The sequence below is a fragment of the Xiphophorus couchianus genome, chromosome 4 (assembly GCF_001444195.1).
Source record: "Xiphophorus couchianus chromosome 4, X_couchianus-1.0, whole genome shotgun sequence".
NCBI classification, from domain to species: Eukaryota; Metazoa; Chordata; class Actinopteri; order Cyprinodontiformes; family Poeciliidae; genus Xiphophorus; species Xiphophorus couchianus.
Window position 1 is genome coordinate 20,754,677 of NC_040231.1, and position 20,979 is coordinate 20,775,655.

The 20,979-nt window shown below is 40.4% G+C and overlaps 1 protein-coding gene across 1 annotated transcript; it reads left to right on the forward strand.

Annotated features, from left to right (window-relative positions):
- Window positions 1-10: 10 nt before the first annotated feature.
- Window positions 11-20,969, forward strand: galns (galactosamine (N-acetyl)-6-sulfatase). The gene is made up of 14 exons (XM_028013898.1): window positions 11-169; window positions 323-446; window positions 1,367-1,441; window positions 1,746-1,848; window positions 2,853-2,996; window positions 3,714-3,780; window positions 4,872-4,999; window positions 5,357-5,496; window positions 5,595-5,698; window positions 8,854-8,996; window positions 9,398-9,500; window positions 14,010-14,131; window positions 19,192-19,309; window positions 20,145-20,969. Exons 1-14 carry the CDS (start codon window positions 53-55, stop codon window positions 20,229-20,231), a joined length of 1,575 nt encoding a protein of 524 aa, XP_027869699.1. The 5' UTR covers window positions 11-52; the 3' UTR covers window positions 20,232-20,969.
- Window positions 20,970-20,979: the final 10 nt, after the last annotated feature.

Consider the following 20,979-nt stretch of genomic DNA (forward strand, 5'->3'; position numbering starts at 1 on the left):
CAACAATCCTCTTCCGTGATGATGCTGGTGCTCATATGACTACAGCACAGCAATGCGCGCAGTGTGTGCACCAACTTTAATTCTCATTAGCGTAACAATATGTTGTTCCTTGACAGAAAAGCAGACAAATGGCTCATCTCCAAACATTATCATCTTGCTCATGGATGACGTAAGTTACTTATCTGTGACTGATTATACAAAACCAGCTATGAATGCATCTTTCGGCTTATCTTTATGAACTCTGTGTTGACTTCTTGTTTTTTTGCGCATATTCTTCTGTAAACATTTAGCTGACTTCCTCTGCTCTTTTTTTTTTTTATAGATGGGCTGGGGGGATTTAGGGGTGCTTGGTCAGCCCTCCAAAGAGACCCCCAATCTTGATGCCATGGCAGCTCAGGGGATACTTTTAACAAACTTCTACACTGCAAACCCACTTTGTTCCCCATGTGAGTCAGCAGAAACACTGGTGATACAGTATCTGAGTCATTTGTGCTTGTTTTTCAGATTAACCGAATAGATATCTCTGTTTACGAGTATAACTTTGCCTGTCTCAGTGGTTAAAGAACCGTCTGCTATGATTGCATGAAATTATGAAAGAGAGAAATTTTTTTCTTTTTCCAGTGTAATGTCAGGTGAGCAGTAGATAAATAATACCATTGTGTTGCACTTTTTTTTATTGCTTTGAAGTTCAATGCTTCTCATTCTTCATTTATAGAGCAATACATCATGGGGTTAGCATGTGACAGACCTGAAAGCCTGCCAAACCAGCTCAGTGATTTTGTTTTAATTTGTTTTAATATGTGAAGAAGATTGTCTGCTTGTCTTTGTGAAATCCCCTTTCTGAAATAACATCTATAGTTCATTAGTAATGAACTATAAATATGGTTCATTGCTAATGGTGCCAGAAGAATTATGAAGAAATTATGTGATGAAGACATTATTTAATACATGCAGACCAACCACAGGCATGTAAATGGTTTGATTTTGCGAGCAGCTGCTGCTAAAGGGCAATGTCATTACCAACACCTGAATGAGTTAGACAGTGGAGGATGTATGAGGCTACGTGGACGTATATACTAATTCATATTATGTGGGACATACAGGTGTCACAGTGACCTTAGGCTTGGGGACGACAGGAATCAATACTCAGAATTTGAACAATGCCAGTGTTAACCTGAACAGCACCCTTAATTCGGATCTTAGCTCAAGTCTTTTAATCTATTTTTGCTCTTGAATGTTAAGAATCTTCATTGCAATGTTCACATTGGAGCAGGAACTAGTGAGAATCCCATTTACAGATTTATTTGTTGACAATAAGAACATTCAAATTAAGGGCTAAAAATTTTAATATTCATTTTGTCTGCAGCGCGAGCTGCGCTCCTCACTGGGAGGCTGCCTGTGAGGAATGGATTCTACACCACTAATGCTCATGCCAGGAATGGTAAGCTTTCATAACATTTTTTTGCTGCATATAAGTTCCTCTTTTGCTATATTGTGTAAATACCGACTGTGTGACCAATTTCTTCTGTCTTTCCCTTTTCTCTCACACTTAAATCTTTCAAAACATTAAACAATATGTAATGTCAGACAAAAACAATCTGAGTTGTGTCTCAAACATTTAAGTGTGACAAAATAGCAGAAATGAATCAAACGTGAGGTGGAAACACTTTTCAAACCACTGTGTTTTAGTCACATATGTTTGCATGTGATTAAAAGCTTTTATGAATTTTTTTCTATTCCTGTAGCTTACACGCCACAGGAGATTGTGGGAGGAATCTCCAAGGATGAGATTTTGTTGCCTGAAATGCTAAAGAAAAACGGTTATATCAGCAAGATTGTTGGCAAGTGGTGAGTTTTGAATTATTTCCTACATTTTCTACTTTCTTTAAACATTGTAATAGCCGTATTATTTGCATTGGATGTGTTGGTCCTCCTTCACTTGTTGTTTTACTTTAATTTTTTTTTTTTTTTAGCAACATATTGACTAATTTTTATCTAAAAATGAACCAAGCTAAATTCTAATGTCTTCTGGTTTTTCAACTGTAATTATTTTACTTTTGGATGAAACAAAAGAGAGAATACACATTAAAATCCTGATTTTGGCTGAGCCTGATCAACTGTGACAAAAATACAGAAAAAGTATAACAAATATGTAGACTATCCAAAGAAGATTGCCTAATCTCTGATTATGCAACTAATTACCTTGAAGTCATGCACATTGCAGAAGCCTTACATGTTTTGTGTTGGATTAAAAGCTTTATTACAGTAGCTGAAAACACAAACAACTTGAAATGTTGTACATGATTAGGCCTGTCACAATAACAAATTTTACTGGTCGATATAAATTGTTCCAGCAGTTACTGTGATAAACGATAATATTGTTGTTTTGAGACCATTTTTAAGTAATTTAATGGTAATGGCTCCATAATAATCCAAGAACACATTCTCAAACATCAGTAAACTTTAAATTCTAATGAATATTTAACACTGGAATTGGAAGACATTTTAAATATCCAAAATAAATAGATAAAACATCAAATCAAATGAATTTTGAAGTCTTCGTAAACAAAATCGTACTTCAAAAAAAGGGCTAGTGGAGACCGAGGCACCAAACTGAAGACTTTTATCATCTAGTATTTCGAAAGAGAGAAAACAAGAGATAAAAGAAAAAAAAACATGTCAATGGAAATTATTGAGTTTGTTTTAAGTTATCATGCGACTAATTGATTTATTGATTATTGTGACAGACCTTTACATGATATACACTACGGTTAAATTTTTGTGATCTGTTGAGTTAGTCATTAGTCATTTTCGTCTTACAGTATTTGACTGTCCCTTCTTTGTTAATGCAGGCATCTGGGCCACAGGCCGCAGTACTTACCTCTGGAGCATGGTTTTGATGAATGGTTCGGTTCCCCAAACTGCCACTTCGGCCCTTACAACATCAGTGTCCGACCCAACATCCCCATCTACAACAACTCTCAGATGATTGGAAGGTAGCGTAGCACACACAGGCACAGAAACTAAAATTCAATAAAAGTGTGTTTTCCCCACCTGACTCAGTTGTATATTTTGTTTGTCTGCTCCTCTGGATGAGCTCAGTGACTCCCTCCTCCCCGTCTACACTTCCTCCTCTGTACCAGCTGGGCCTGTGTATTCCATTTTCCGCCCATTTGCTTTCCCCAAAACAGCCATATGTGTATTCAGGGTCATTGGAGCCGGCAGCCGGGTGTGTTTTTCGCTTAGCTGTGGGTTTAATCAGCGCTGCATACCTGGGCCCTGGACAGAAATGTGCACACACTCACACATGCCTGCGTACGCAGAGACACACACGCCCTCGAGAGACGGCAGGTTGCGCCGCCTCTGCGCGAGGACACCTGGAGGAAGTGAAGCATAAGAGAGAGATTTCTGTCACTGCTTCCACGCTTCAGTAGCGCCTCATAACAGTTCCCGCTGCTCTGCTTTGCTGAGACTTCGCACATATGTCTCCCCCCCCAAAACAATTCCTGCAAACATCATCAACAAGTCAAAAATTAACTTTAGTTGTCTTAATGATATTATCTGCACTAGTTTAAGTCACTTTAGAAGGAAATTAAAAGTCCCATCTGCTCCTGTGCTCAATTGAGAGAAAAGAAATCAGGTTGTAAAAGGTTGTAAGCAGAAGAGGTCAGACTTTGTTTAGTTGGGATGATGGCTGTCATTTGTTTTCACAGATACTTTGAGGACTTTAAGATCGATCTACGGACCGGAGAATCAAACCTCACTCAGATGTATTTGATGGTGAGTGAGCACTTTACTAACATTTCATTTCCAAAATTTCTGGCTCAGATCATCAGAGTCATTTTTGTAGGCAAAAATACAGGTTTTCTTCTATTCAAAGAAAAGAAAACAGCATGACGGAGGACTGTTTCTGACCGAAACATGAAAGCACAGAAACAAATTGTCTGTAACAAATTAGAAAATGCAGTTTTATTGTTGCGCTGCTTTCTCCAGTGGAGGTGGATTATTGACTTTTTCACACTCTTGCAATGACTCTACATCAGTCTCTCCTTTTATGTTCCTATAACAGGATCAAAAGCAGCATGCTGAGGCACACTGCATGCTTGAGAGGTGTAATTTATCTCCACATTAGGAGCATGTCGTTTAAGCTAGAGTGGTGTCAGATGCACAGTGTGTTTGGACATAAAAAGCACGTTCTGAAATTTGAACTCTTATTTTTGAATTCTTCTGCAGCATACTGCAATACAATCTGTTTGAATGCACAATAAATTTGCTGCATAATATTCTGCAATCTTTAAGTCTCTTAATAGACATGGAATGTTTGTTTTTAAAACATGTTTTCTGTTGTTTAATTATTATAACTCTTTTATAAGACGAGGTTCATGTTGCACAGTTTCTTCTTCTCATCTTCAAAAGATCTAAAATCGGTTTGTTTTGGTTATGTTTCACAAAAATCTCCAGCTTAAGTTTATTAATAAAAATGGAAATAAAAGTTCATTTTAAAAGCTAAGCAGTTAACTATTTTTTTAAATGCATAAAAATAAATAAATGTAGATATGATATAAACATAATTCTGTTGGATCTGTGATTTACTCCAACTTGTATAACTACAATCGTTTTTATCTTTCTTAAGTAATTTATGAAACATCAACAATAGATTTACAAATAATGACTAATTTGGCTTATTTGAAACAAAAATAATCCAAAAATTGAACTTCCCCCTTGAGAAACATTTCACTGTGTGACTGCCTCAAAATGCTACTGGGACAACTATTCACTTTGTAAATTTGAAAAGGTGCATGCATCGACAGCATCAATGCTAAGCATATGAATTGCACTTTTTAATGACAGTAAATCTCCCACCACTGCAGGAGGGCATGGACTTCATACGGCGTCAGACTGAAGCGAAGCAGCCCTTCTTCCTCTACTGGGCCGCTGATGCCACTCACTCCCCGGTCTACGCCTCCAAAAACTTCCTGGGGAAGAGTCAGCGAGGCCGGTAGGCAAAGCTGCACAAGATAATGAATCACAGTCGCCTTTTTAATACTACTGTACAATATTACAAGTATTATGCATTCTCACTCTGCGTGCTAATTGTATATTTGTCTGAATAAGTGGTCTGTTACTGGGTCAGCACGGTGCGCATGACAGTAGATAAAAAATGCGGGTTAATGTAACCTGTAGCATCTTTGCGATGTTTAGGAATAGTATTGTAATTACATGGTTTTCTGATATTGCGGTTTACTGATAGGTTAAGCACGACTTTTCAACAGATGCTCAAACATACTTGAGCTTCATTTCATAGAGTAAGTGAATGCATGTGGTGAGGAGGACTGTGTTGCCCTGTGTGCTGCAGCTATGGAGACGCCGTCATGGAGCTGGACTACAGCATCGGTCAGATCTTGTCGCTGCTGCAGAATCTGGGCATCGAGGAGAACACTTTTGTCTTCTTCACTTCAGACAACGGAGCAGCTCTAATGTCGGGCCCACAAGAAAGTATGTTTACATTTTTTGACTTGGAAGTAGATTTTAGTAATTTCTTCTTATTTGTGTCATCATGAGATTCATGCAGTTTCATGTCTCTGATTCCTCAGGTGGCAGCAACGGGCCGTTCCTCTGTGGGAAGGAAACAACGTTTGAGGGGGGCATGAGGGAGCCCGCCATCGCCTGGTGGCCTGGGCACATCAAGGGAGGCGCGGTAAGCCCACCTCCAACTTTCTGCCAAATTAAAGCCTGCTATCCGGCAGTCGTGAGTGTAAGGAAAGAGCTGGAAACAACGTGTGAAGGTTTTTGCTCCCCAATTTTCTGGCCATGAAAGCAGAATTGTTCTCGGTGAAGCTGCAGGCAGGCGTATTATAAACCAGGTTGTGAGAGAATAACTAATTATTTCACTAATCTTCTTTAAATAACTGATATTTTTGGGGTGTTGTGATTTATTCTGTGTCATTTAGGGCTTTACATGTGTACACTCTGATCCACTGCCACAATTAATTTTGAGTGAGTACCACAGTACTTTTATCAAAACTGTGATTTCAGCTACAAAGCGTGCAGGCCCTTCTTTGAACTGTTCCCTCAAATATTTTTAGCTGAAATAAATGCCCCCACTCTCTCTTTCTCTCTCTTTTTTTCCCTCTTCCTATTCCCCAATACAACCCCCTCGCTCACCCCACCCGCACCGTGATCCCCTAAGCCTGTGCGTTCTGCAAATGACTTTTAATTGTATTAGGGGCAGCTGTGACACGGGGCTGTGACGCAGAGGGATTTTGTGGAGGAGCGAGCGGAGGCTGCAGTCTGCAGTAAGCCTTGCCCCTGGCTCATCTCACAGGGTTGTGCTGGGCCCTGATAGCGCAGCGGAGTAGTGAGGGAGAGGGGGATTGGGAGCGTCTTAAGCGGCTAATCTGTTTGTGTGTTTGCTGAGGTTGGATTGAGCCGTAATGAGGACTTCAGTATCTGAATATGCCAGGCGTTCAGGATAAAGGAACGGGGAGATGGGAGGGGGCTGCAGGAAAGGAAGCAAGGGAAGAAGTAAAATAGGTAGCTGGCGAAGAAAAGAGAAAGAGCATTGGTGAAGATGCAGCATATTGAATGCCAATGCATTCGCAATACCTTTGTCGCCCCTGTGATGTTGTATTATTGATTAACCTGCGTATGCAACAGAGAATGACTTTGTAGACGGACTTACTAAATAGATAACTTTATAAATCCTTCTATTTGTGCAGAACAATGCAAACAGATATTTATGTGTGCTTCTGAATCCAGCTACATTTGGGTTTGAAAGAGTTATGTTGAAGCTCTGCTGGGCTGTGATGACAAAGCTGCTTTGTTGGAGCTACTGTACTCCACAGATCTGGATTCATCGCTGTTGCATTGTTGCTTTGGAGGGAGGACAGACGAGACACAAGGTTGGCCTCTTGCTTGTTCTGTAGTCTTTTGAAATCTCTGCTGATCTGTGCTTTGTGAAAGCCCTGAAAGCTGTTGGAGATAAACGCTGGAGGCACATAAGAAAGCCTTTATGAAAAGGGGATTTTCAACAGGTCCCTTGTAATCAGGGCATACTGATTTATCTCCCCTGTCAGAAGAGGAAAGTTAAGAGAGGTAAAACTTATCAATTAGTGTGCAGGAAGTTTTCCAGGGGGTGTGTTGGAATGAGCGGGTGAGGTTGGTCTCGAAGCAGATGCAGATTCAGCATTCTCCTTGTTCCTGAGGAGGAGGAGGAGGTGGAGGAGGATGATAAGTGGCGGTGGCTGTATGAACAGGGATGGGGAAGTGGGTGGGCTGTCAGGCCCTGCAACATCATGAAGCACCCCAATCCCTTTTGTTGGTTTATCAGTGGCAGACATGCATTCATGCGATGGTGGAGATGGGGATGAAGGTGCTACGTCCTCCGATAGACAACGTTACCGCAAAGAAATAAAGGACAGAATGAAAATACGAGAGTTTAGGAAGTGACGATTTGAACAAAGCAAACAGGGGACAAAGGGGAGACAAAGAAAAAAGTTCAGACCAGACTGATACAGGTCATCTGTCTCACCACTCAAAGTTTGAAACTTTGAGTTTTTGTTATGCAAGTTATTCCCAACCAAATGTCAGTGCTGCTTCTCCCCCTTTACGCCCTGTTTCCTTTAATGGCAGATGTTTCTGCAAGGATCTGAAAAAAAGGAAAAATGAAGTGAAGAATTCAATCTGTTGGTGTTTGTGCTTTTCAGAGAGAGTGTCTGGATGTGCAGATAGATCATGGAACTCGCTGCAGAACCTTTTCTGTGGCTACTTCTGTGGATACAGACGAAAAGAGGAATTCATTTCAGTGCTTAGGAGAAACACGCGCGCGCGCCAGTGCTCCGCTGTGTGTGCGTCCGCATGTGTGCTGGCCGCCGATAGGAAGCGCAACGGCACATGGCGCTGCAGCTGCACGGGCCTGATAGCACTATCTGATTGTGAGCGTGCCGTCTCCCTCTAAGGCTCGCTCAGGAGAGAATGGAACGGAAGATCAAGGATGACAGCGAAAAAATGGCATTTTATCTGAAAATAGTTCAAAGTTTATAAATAAAATAAAGCTTTTCACAGCGACTGGGAGAGGGAGATAAAACACCAGCTCGCTCCAGCTTCGGCAGCCTGCTTGCCCGGGCCGTGTCCTATCCCATGCTTCCTCTCCTCTCTTCCTTCTTTTTTTTCCCTCTTTTTTTCCTCCTTCTCCAAAAACTCATTTATGGAAGGAAATGCATTTTGGAGTTTTGATAGTAAACCAGCATGTAGAGATTAGAGAGGAAACTGAAGAAATGCAACACTTCTTCTTCATGAGGACGTCCTATCATCCCTTTGTAGTAATAAAATGTTACCACAAATTCTTTTTGATTCCAGAGAGTTGAGTCGACAAGTGACAAATTATGAAGTTCATCTGAGAAATGAATAGGATGATGCTGTAATGTGCATGTTAGTGTCTGTGTACAGTCTATTATACAGTAAAGGGAAATGTGTGTTGAAGAGTCAGGCGGCTGTGATTTATTTTCTTTTTTATTCTTCCATCTGACTTCGCTTCCACATTGAAATCTAGTGACTAAAGAATTTGTTATCCAGTTTAATAAACACATTAACAAACTCTCACTGTTTCAGTTTTTTAAATGTTTGCCGCACAATTTTATAGTTAAATAAAGATTACATAAATATGAGAGACTTCAATGATGATTTTGTTCTGATTTCTGTTGGATTCAAAACTGCTGCCTCTATCAAAGAACAAGTAGGCCAAATGTTTTTCTCATATGTGTTATGATTCTTAGAAAGACAACCTGAAACATCAGGTCAGACCTCGTTTTGTTGATTTGTGCTCAGATTTCTTATTCCTTTGTCCCGGTGCAGGTGAGTCTGCAGCCTGCCAACGTCATGGATCTCTTCACCACCAGCCTAGCGGTGGCCGGGATCAGCCCCCCAGATGACCGAATGCTGGACGGACTGGACCTGACGCCAGTGCTGTTGAATGGCTCCCACCAACTCGACAACAGGTGAATAAAAACACTGATTCCTGCTCAGACTCTTCCAGACTCTCTCAGCCTTTGTCTGACTTTGTCTTTGCTCATCATCATCAGAAAGGCGATCCTAGACAGAGGTATTCTTGTTAGACTTCTGAACTGTCGCAGTCAGTTCTAATTCTTGTGGAGAAACAGCACATTTTCTGGTGATCCTGTATGTGGAGGAAGACTTTCTATGACTTTGAATTGTGTTTTTGCATATTTAAAAGAAAGAATATGACCATTTGAGTCATAAACCTAAAGATGCATGAAAGAAGTGGAATTAGGACATAATAAATATGCAAAAGAGAAATATTTTTCTTTCTATCTAGTTTGTTAGTGTGTATAAGAAGGTGTAAATCGAACCTTACGTTTCTCCTTTGCTTTCTCAATAGACCCATTTTCTTTTACCGTGGCAACGAGATGATGGCTGTGAGGCTTGGACAGTACAAAGCGCACTACTGGACCTGGAGCAACTCGCTGGAGGAGCTCAAAGATGTAAGACTTCCTTTCAACGCAATGTCCCTTCTCTGTCTCCGTACTTCTTAAATTGCTCTGTCACTTTGCGTCTCGTCGCCGCTCCTAATCTTCCTGAAACACACCAACACTTTCCTTGTTGCTCATGTTATCTCAACAATGGCTCATCAATTGACTGCTGTGTACATCAGAGAGGAATGAATATTAATGAGGAACCCCCACATGTGCCAACTGGCGTCGTTCATCAACCAGTTGACTTGTTTGTTTAATCTCAGGTGGAAATACCCCCCGTTGTCCGCCCCCCCCAAACCATTTACATACCACCATCCCCTGCTTGTTCTTCCGCCATCACAGTCACGCCGACTCAGTGTGGATCAAACATATCAGGAGAAGCAGGAAATCTACCACCTGAGAAGCAGAAGAATATGATGCTTTTTTGTCTCCCTTTCTCTCCACTCTGTCCGTTACAAAAAAAACCCCAAAAAAACACGTCCTCCTGTCCTCCCTCCTTGGCTATGCTTTTCCTGCGATCCAGTTTGTTTCATGCCCCATCGGACGCTTAAATTGCTCTCTCCTTCAGGGCCGCTGAATCAATAGCAGCCCCTTTTATCAACTCATGTGAACTGAAGTGGAACTTCACAAATAATGGCGTCTGATTGCCTGTGAGTTGCCTATCGATTGCTGTGCGTATGAATGTGGGAGGCAGAGGGGGGCATAAAAAGCAGCGAAGAAAACATGCACAAAGATGCTGTGGCTCCTCATGCAGAGGTGAACGTCTGTTTGTGTGTCGGTGAACAAGTTTTGAATTTCTGCAAGGGGAAAGTTAAATGTCCACTTTGCTTTGTTGCTATAATGGATGGATCCTTAAACTGTGCCTGTGTGTGTATCGACTAAAAATGATATTCCACACACATCCATCCATACACGCAGACAAGCTTCACACAAAAAGCCTACTGACGGAGTGTCTTATCCCTATGAGGTTACAGAACTAACGATAATTTTTTTTTTTTTATGTAGTCATCTATGTTCACCTTGTTTTGCGAGATGTGGATCATGACTGAATGAAACCTTGGATATAAGCAGCAGAACGTTTATTTGTGAGGAACTCAATCATTTAGGGGATGCTCTGCTCCGAGTTTAAACGAGTCAACTTTTAGGTTGAGTATCATCGGGTTGCCCTGTTTCTCCTCATTGATAGATTTTCCTGTGACGTTACTTGACTGTGCTATAAAACGACACTACATGCCTGGAAAATACATGACACCGCCTTCTTAAAAATCACTTAAGTTGATGATTCAAGTGCATTAATAATTGCCCAAAATTAATGAGACTCATGCCCGTAAGTGGATGAAAAAAACTTTTTTATTAATGAGACACAATTTTGTTTCTTAAAAATTACTATCGGCCATAAATGCTGTGGTACAGTACCCATTGAAGGAATGCTTAATCCACAATATTCGTAAGATTTTTCCCAAAATAGATGCTCGAAGTGTTGCTTTTTTCCTTTTTAAAAAAAAATCCTCCCACTCCTGGGTGGTTCTGCATCTTATCTTGTCACAACTGCTGTGCTTCAGTTTGAAAGTAGCCTCGCTGTATCTGTGCTGCTAATGTCATGGGAGATATGGAGCTCTTGCTGTAATATCTTTCGCACAAGAGACAGACAGATACACAGAGCAGGCTTTTCACGCTGCTCCTCTGGGATGAGATTCTGTGTTTTTTGTTTTTGTTTTACTCTTCTCTGCATTTCTGAGCAGCTGGCTTCAAAAGGCAGGACAAGTCTGAATGGGTAGAAGCTCACAGGCGTGTGTGTGTGTGAGTGTGTGTGTAGGTGGGGTATCAGTCTTCACTTTTGCTTCTTCTCTCCATTCTGTATGTATTTTGAGGTGCGCCGATGAGTGATCCCAGAGGGGGGCAGCCACAGCACCTTACAGATGAATGCTTTTTCAATATTAGGAGTGCTCATCAGAAAGTGTGTGTTTGTGTTCGTGCTTCCAGGCAGGGGGGCAGCTCTCTGGGAGGTGTGGGAGGGGGGCGGGTTTCTGCAGGAGAGAGTGTGACTCAATCAGGCTGCGATTACTGCCAGCCTCCTGAGAACGGCGTCAGGGAGCAGGAGCACAGAGATGAAGAGGAGGCAGGAAAAAAGTCTTGAGTTTCAGAGACTCCAACACCCCTTTGTGATGCACCAGCAGTCGCTCCATGAATAACACAACAGATTGGAGGACAATATTGCATATAGACAGTGTAACAATGAGCAATCAGCTCAGGGTAGCAGGTGGCTGGAAGCAAAACTCGCTGGTGTTTGCAGCGGAGTGCTTTGCAGTTTGCTGCAGATTTTCAGTGAAAAGTAATTGTTTATTGAAAATATCGAAAACGATCAAATACAGAACGTCGGATAAACGTTAGCTTAAAGTTTGAATACTTTTTTCGAAGATTTGAATTTTGGAGAAAAAAAACACAAACCTGCTTTTCTGCCTCCTGAGAGACTGACCTCGGACTTCATGTTTGCTCTTTTGAGACAGGCTGACCTTTGTTTGAAATTTATGAGCGTTTTGCAGCCAAAAGTGGGCAGATCTGCCATTTCCTGTCAAATATTTTATACTAGTGCAGAACCAAGGATTCCCTTGGATATCTGGATGATTTATAATCCGTGTTTAAAGACCACAAGCTGGCAGTAAGATATTCTTTTCCATTCTTGCGCTTACTTTACTAATTATGAATGTGACTTTCAAAACGCAGTGTCCTACTCAATGTAATAAATACCTCTGTATTAGGGGTGCACCGATTGCAGTTTTCTGGCTGATTGTTGATCTTTTAAATAGCTTAACCTGCTGATTCCAATTTTGACCAATACCAATTTTTTTGTCTGAAATGTTGTTCAATATAGTAAGAAAGTTGTAGAGTTGGCAATGGGATAATGGGATGACTATTGTTAATTATAAGCATGCAGACATAACTTGGTGGGCCGCTCTGTCAGTCAAACCATTTTCACCAGACAGCAAAAGAGAACAGTGGTTGATTCTTAGACCTTTGCCAAGCTAGATAAGATTGGAGGATAAGATCGGCTTCACATGTAAAAATCGGCCGATCACCGGTCTCCCAAAATGAAGGAAATGGACTGGCCGATAAATCGGTGTGTGTAGGCATTGCATTTTGTTCTATACAATCAAACCAAAGTCTTACTTATGTCAGAACAAGTTAGATTTCATATTTATTTTTGAATCCAAAAGTGCAAACTCTACATCATGCAAGCACATTGTGCCTGTAAGACCTAATGTAAATGACAAGGCCTTTCATCATCTTGTTATCCTCTCAAAGCCTTTTGATTACAAATCGCATTCACTCATTTCCATGTGTGTTCATCTGTACAGTGCTAAAGGCTGAGCAGTGATTTCTCTCAATCATAGACTCACGCATACGAGAATCAATTGATTGTGAGCAAAGGGGCGCTCAGTGCCTTGTCCACAGAAAGGGATGAACCAGATGATTACCCTGCTGTGGATCTGTTTTTAATCAGAACTAAAAAACTCCCATCTTTTTGGTGTTTAAGCATGTGTTTCTTGATGTGCTTTGCTTTGAGTTTAGCATAGCAAGATAAAATCTAGGGACATTTGATGCATGAATAGGCATGATCTGGTAATTACTGTATTTTCTTTGGGATTTTCTTTGGCATTTTCCTCATCCCCCTGTTTCCTTTTGTGGTCATATTATCCCCACACCTCTCTCTTAGCTCTAACATCTGGTTAAAATGCGAGGAGCTGTCAGGGTCCATCCAACTTACTGGATATAGTGTTGGAGTACAGATTGTGAATTTATCACACTTTAAATATTAGGCCTCCAATCGGTAAATCAAAGCAATTCTTTTGCGCAAGTTAAGAAAATATTGAGAAAATGAGTGATAATTTTGAACCTCTCCAGCCAATCCTTTAACTGTAGGTCTAATTTTATATCATAAAGTTCTTTTTAAGATGCACAATTCTATCTTTTATGAAAGTTTATTTGGCCATTTCTTTATTGTTTAATTTCACTTAAAGAGCTAGAGTTTGTTGTTATCTTGTCAATGAGCGACAGCAATGCTTCATCAGACTTTTGGCTGCTTTTTTCTCATTTTAATTCCAGGTTGTGAACATTTTCAGAATGTTTTTTTATTTATCCTAATTGTAGTTTATCCATGCATTAAAAGCTCCTAAAGTCAAGTATAATCTTTTTGCACTATGTTGTCATGAACTTGTCACAAAGACACAGTTTCTTCATGTCTTTCTAGCTAAATCTATTAAAAATACAAATAAAACATTTTTCTTATGTCTGACTCTTCTTTGTTTTCACCCCACTTTATATGATGACTACTGAACATTAAATGGAAAAACTTGAAAGGAAAATTCTAATGATAATGATTCTAATGATTCCCTCAGAAAGACTGAAGAATTATTCATTTAAATCCATCTTAAAAGATTACAAGAAAGTTTTACTTCTTCAGTGAAAAATATAAAGACACTTCTTGCTTACCCTCCTATGTTTTTTTCTTCTTTGCAGGGTATAAATTTCTGTCCAGGTCAAGAGGTTCCAGGTGTGACAACTCATGATCAGAAAGAGCACACACTTCAACCACTTATTTTCCATTTGGGGCGGGATCCTGGAGAGAAGTACCCACTCAGGTCAGTTGTCTCAAAAGATAAAATGTAAACCTGTCACCTGTCAAAGGATCAGGGCACCGTTTAAGCTTGGAACTGAAGAGCTTGGCAAAAGAGAGCAAATAAAGATTAAAGGGGTAGGGAGTTTAAATGTTGTTTGGCTGCTGAGCAGAATGTGTGTGTGATCAATGGAGATTCAGTGGCATGAAAAAGAAGGCGGCGGATTGATCCACTCAGCCGGAGCGCGCGTGATTACACCCTCCTCTTTGTGATTGCAAACAGCTCCTTAAAGATTGCTATCTGGCCATCGGGCCTCCTCCGGCGGGCTCCTTGCAGGTTAAAATTGCAAGATAAATTGTTCAGGTCTAAATTGAGAGCAAGTGCTGTTTAATGTGTTTTGTGTGTCTCAGTCTGAGCCACGAGGAGAGTTAAGACTCGCTGATGCCAGAGGACACACAAACCGCCAAGGATGACTGAGACTATTACTAAATAAGGATGCAAAGATAAACGAGCGTCATCTCTTACTGTTTATTTTCAATGCAGACTATTAACAGGATCTTTTAAGGGAGAAAAAGGCTCAGCCTGATACCATGACTAATACATTAAGATAATCTCAGAACGCTTTGATGGGAGAATATTCTTTTTATGCTTTCTGGCACCCTCCTGGCATGAAAACCTCCTACACTGACCTTTCTTTTCTGCCTTCTGATGCTCTCTGCTTTTCACATTCTGACTGTGGCCTCATCTCTCCCCGTCTTTGCTTCCGGCTCGAACTCCTTTCCGCTCCGCAGTGAGATTGGATGATAAAACATTAATGTTGTTTTTCATTCGTCCATCCTTTAGCCTCGCTATTCACTTGGAAGAATAAAAAAAGAAAGGCAAGAGCCAATCAATATGCAGCCATGTAATGTGCTGAGTGCTGGCAGAGATGTGCACACATTGCTTATTTTTTACTTCTGCAACGAGAGGTCATGAGTTTGCCTCCAAGGTTGCAGTTTAAATTCAACCACCTCTTTAATCTCGTATTCTTTTTAAGCCACTTTCTTGAACTTTTGTTTTGTTCCTTTGGGTTGTAGAATTAATATTTTGTTTCTTTTTCGTTTTCAAATTTATGCAGTGACTTGAAGAGCGATATCCTCACAAATCTCATTCAGGTTAATTAAATCACATTTACTCTATGTTTAGGATCATTGTTTATTTTCAATATTAATTTGTACACAAGCGTTAGCTGTCTGGCTGATGTCTTCAGATATTGCTTCAAAACCTCCTAATTGTACACTTTCCTGTTGATGTCATCTATTTTGTGAAGTACACCAGTCCCTCCTGCAGCAGAACTCCCACACAGCATGATGCTGCCACCATGCTTCACTGTTGGGATGTTGTTTTCAGGCTAGCACGCTTTGACTTTTTCCCCTTAAGTATGTATGACGTGTTGTCTTGAAATACATATTCGTGCTTCCAATGAACTCAGATGTTGCAAAGCTTAGAAATATCTGTCCTTATTTTCAATTTTTTTTCAAATTTTCAAATTGTTACAAAGATGCAGTAATCTTACTGTTGGTAATGAAAACTTTAATGACAAGACCAAAAAATTCCTTAAATATTCTGGAGTTTAGCTTAATTTAATCTCAGAAAGAAAAGGTTCTGTGTCTTTTGCACTTTTCATGTGTTTCATTCGTAAAAACATAACCAGAAATTGGGAAAAATCAATTAGTGTGTTTCTAAACACACTGATTAATAAATAAATGTGATTTTGATTACGACCAAAACTATCCTGAGAGTCCCAGCTTTCCCCATGTTAGATCGTCTCTCTGCCGACGTCCCGGTGCCTCCATGGGGCCCTTCCCCAGCCTGGTTGGGTGTGTTCTGTCTGTGTGCTCTTAGGTCCTCCAGCTGGACTGGCTGCCTGGCCATCATTAATCTCTGTCACCACCTAAAGAGCCACTTAAGATGATGTAGGACCTGTCTGCACACATACCTTCACTACTGTCGCAAGGCGCGATACGGCGAAGAACACACACAAACACATTCCCCAATTAACCAGAAAAGTGGCATTAGTTACGATTTCGTAAACCAGAAGATCACTCAGAGTTTATGTTGTCGTTTAAGTTTGTTGGCCTGCTGGTAACTGCAGCCAGAACCTGAGAACCCCGACGTAAGCCATCTGTTCGGAGTGCGAGGCAGACGCTGACCAGAGTCCCGCAGCTCAGTATTTCTGGGAGCTTCTGCCCTGAGATTAACACATCCCACTTTCTCACCACCCACCCGAGCTCGCGTCCCAGGAGTCCCTCCCTCATCCCTGCCACCACACCGCAGGGGCTGCCCCTGCGTCGGCTTGGCCGCATCTGCTGCCTGCCACCAAGCTCTCGCGTCTCCAATCAATAGTCCTCACTGAAGAGCTCAATTTCCACCGGGGTGGAGAAGACGGCGGAGGGGAGGGGTGGGCAGGACAGATGTATTTGATTGTCTCCTCAATTCCCCCACCTTCTGCTACTGTGTGCTTGTTTGGAAATGAGTGTGTGTATGGGGGGGGGGTGTGCGCGTGTGTTCCTGCAGTAGTGTTATGAATCAGTAATCAGAGCGGTGACACACCTGAGCAATGCCCTCATCCCCCTTGGGCGCCATACATTATAAATCAAAAGAGTGCATTTGCATAGAGCCTGCTTATTATTCCAGATTTTGCCTCTACACAAGTAAGCTAAGGGTTATAATCATGATAATGAGCTGTGCTGACTGTGAGCTTTTCATTAGCTGTATGCGGAGGGGGCGCAGGAATAAATGATATTATTAGTTTTTGATTTAGAGTTCCGCGCCGTGAGTTTTTCCCCTGCATAGACAAAACAGCAGAAAACTTTGTACGCCGTGCTACTTTCTCAAAGCCATCCCCTGCTGTGCCTGACCACTTGTTCTGATGAAATCTCCTTCACCCACATGGAGAAAGAAATGCAAAGAAGAGAAAAGTCACAGGCACAGATCAGATTAGCTAGAAGCACAGAATTTGTGAGAAAGCTTCTGCAATTTCAGGTTTTTTTTTTTTTTTTTTTTTCTTTAACCAGTCTGTTTCCCTCTTGAATCACAATGCTCTGTGGCACACAAGGAGAGAGACTAATTGCAGTCAGCACACTACCAGCCAAGTAATTGTAGGCGAAGTAAAGAACGAGTATCAAGGAAAAGGAGCAGGTGCTTGCTGATGGAGGAAGCCTTGCTACCCGGTGGGAGATCTAAGAGGGGAGGGTAGGTGTGAGCTGGACAGGGCCCGGGGTTATTACTCTAATTGACACTTCACCTCACACACATGCACACGTTCCCCAGGGGCCAATCAGAGCGCCTCGACTCTGCAGTGGAGGGATGGATGGAAGGCTGGCACAGGTGCTGCCGGCGAATGTATCAGGGGTGTAATTGCACTGCTGATATTTGTCTATCCCTGTGTCACGCCACCAGACGCCCACTCCCCCTTACCCCCCAACACACACCCACACACACGCACACACACACAGCCCATTAACCCTACAGGTCCTATTGAGAGCAGCGTTCCTTTGAAAGCCTTCAGGGCCCCTGTGTTTTACACTCTGAATATAATAATGCACAGAGGTGCTCACACTCGCTGGTGTCCAACAGCAGTAATTGAGAGACAGGGGATGTGATGGGGGTTACATAGTTCACCCTGCTGAGTGTGCTTTGCCAGAGCTGGCCAGAGTAGCGTGTGTGTTTACGCATTTATGTTTCAGTTCTTTGATCCCATCGCTGATATAATGAGCTAAACTGCCTTAAATGTGTGTGTGTGCGTAGTGGGTGTGCGGTGTGTGTGTGATATTAGTTGGAAACCAAACAGGTCAAAGAGATAAATGATCAAACTACTCTTGGATGTGTATTCTGATTAGGACTAAAAATTAAACTCAATTCATGTACATGTGTGTCACAACATAGAGCTTGTCATGCTCACTTCCTTTAAAAAAAGTAATAATTAATATTTGAGTTTAATTTGATTAAATAACACAGACAACTTTTCATATGTCTGGTTTTGCCATCTGTTCTTCTCAGAAATATGAGCAAATCAGGTATCTTTGGGTTTTGGTTCCTGAATTAAAAAAAGAAGAAGTGTCAAATGGGCCTCTGGGATGAGGTACTGGCCATGATTTTTGCCTGCTTGTTTTTTTATATACATATTTTGCTGTTCAAAATTTATGTCCTAGACGTGCAACAAGCAATCACTAGAGATCAGCTCTGATCAAGGATTGGCAGGTTAGGAAAATCTGATTTATTTATTTTTTTTAATCTCAGGTATCAAGTGCATCAAAACTAAGACATCCATAATGCTTGAGAGAATATGAAGGCACAATGTTCTTTTTGTTGTTATAATTCTTATAATTTTCTGCTGGAGCAACATTTTTTGTCAGGCTGAAATCATGAACTGTTAATTGAGCCATTAATTTTAACCTAAACTCCTGAGGTGTCTGCTTGAAAATGAATGAAGGATTTAATTTTTCAGCGTTACGGGAGCCCTAATCAGCACAAGTTATAGAATGGCCTAACCAAAGTGCCGAACTGAATCCCACAGAAAATCTATGCAGTGACTTGAAGAGAGATATCCTCACAAATCCTATTGGTCTGGAGAAAGAAGAGTGGACAAATGTTACCAGGCCAAGATGTAGATTAGAGATGGATTATTACAGACAAATACGACAAGCTGAGAGTAAATCCAAAAGTTTCTTGACAGAGTTTAGTTTATGGTTGTGCACACTTTCACACAGTTGTTTATTTTAGACTGAATGGCAAAAGATAAATGTATAAAAATTATACTAACAATTTGCATTTTTTACAGCCAAACTATACTTTAATGTATAAATGAGGATAATTGTTTAATTTCTTAATTTTTGCTGGAATCAAAGATTCTGACTTTATTAATGAAAGCTGTAAAACATTTTTGCTTCGTTTTAGCTCTTAGGAGGAAAAGAAAAAATTTAATCCGCAAACTGGAAATCATGGCCTGGAAAAGCCCGGCTGTTGCATCGCTCATCACTTCATTGAATAAATGTCAGCAGTTGCTGGTTGCTGTTCTCATTTCTTATCATATATGCTTGCAGTGTTTTGTCTAAGGAGTACCAGGAGGTTCTGTGCAGTGTCTCTGCAGTTGTGCGGCAGCATCAGAAGACTCTGGTGCCCGGTATGCCACAGCTCAACATGTGTGACCTCGCTGTGATGGTAAGTCTGTGCATCACTCAGGTAAAGTTCATCCAGATATGACTTCTAATCCTGAGGTATTCAGAGGACTGTGATTGTGCCATGTGTAGTTTTCACTGATTATATATATCTAGTTACATTAAAAGCAATATTTTCAATTTTCTATCTCACTTCAAATAATATTTATTACAAAATGAACGCTGCCAAGATCTTCGCTCTTTTTCATTTGTGCTACAGGACTGCCACCTTGTGGCCAGTGAAGGGAAGCTTCTTAAACTTTTCTATCTTTTAAACTTAATTTCTTATGCAAGTCACGTAGAATGAATATTAACAACAAGGTTCCTGTCATGATATAAACTGCAAATTGAGCTTAATTTGGAGATATCCTTTCAAATAAGCATAAGTTATGTACAAAAATTCTAAATTTATTACATTTTAATTGAGATTTGTTTGTACATAAAAATGCTTTTAAAGGTTTTCTAGATTGTTTGATTTTTTTTAAGCAACTAAATTGTAGATGATAGTGTCAACATTGGTTATACTATTGCAATATAAACCAGTTTCTACAGAAATGTGCAGTATTGCATTTGTAAACAGGAAACAGATTTGAAAGTAATTATACTTTTTCCCATTTGTTATAGAAAAATTAAAGTTAGTTTTTCATTCTTAGGGTACATATTAATGCACAGACACAAACTATGATGTCCTTAAAATTGTTATTGTACAGAACAGCAGGCAAACTCTGCTAATAGCTTGCTCTTAAATGCTAAAATAACATGAATGTCTTTCTAAAGAGAAATAACTTGAGGGTTGCATATTGTTTTATAAGTGTGTTTCTGACTGTTTTCTTGTACAGAACTGGTCCCCTCCTGGCTGTGAAAAGTTGGGAAAATGCCTGAAACCACCCACGTCTGCGCCCTGGAAGTGTAACTGGCCACACTGAGACGCACGGACAAGAAAAACAAAACTTGAAGATGTGCCTTACAGCGTATTATGAACAAATATTTTTACTAAAGTATATTTTTGAAATCTTTGCCAAATCATTCATATTCATTGTTGCAGAAAATGATATGGGAATAAATCAAGGGAAATGTGGTGCTTCTTGAACTAAACATTAATTGTGCTGAAAGGGATGATATATTTATGCTGATTGAGCCTAAAAAGGGATCAGTTGCCCTACATTTTTCAGTCAGACATTTTTCACATTTTGCACTAGAAAATAAATCTATTCTGGTATGAAGATGATGACTTTGTGGGAAGTTGTGAACTAATGCCTCAGACAGCTTTAGACAGAAGGTGCTTTTCATTTTCTCCTCTGATAGCCTGGTCCTTTCTTTCTTTGATGGACTTTTCCATTATCAGGTAAAATCAGTAAATAAAAGTGGGCAAAACTGTGACTTTACTGAAGCTGCTTTCTGATTGTTGTAACTATTTACATGTCCCGAAGAGAACAGCTCCGAACTTCAGAGAGTTTATAATTCGTACTTCATTTGGGCAAACAAATGAAGTACAAGTTAAAAAAACGTATTTTGAATCATTTATTCTTGTGTTTGAAACCAGACTTGCTTTTTTTTCTTCTGTTTATTCACATTCACTTTACTCTATGTGTCCTTTCTGGTTAATTGGGATATTGTTTCATTTTTCTGTTTTGCGTTACTTAAAAATACAAAATGTTGTCCAACCTTTTTGTG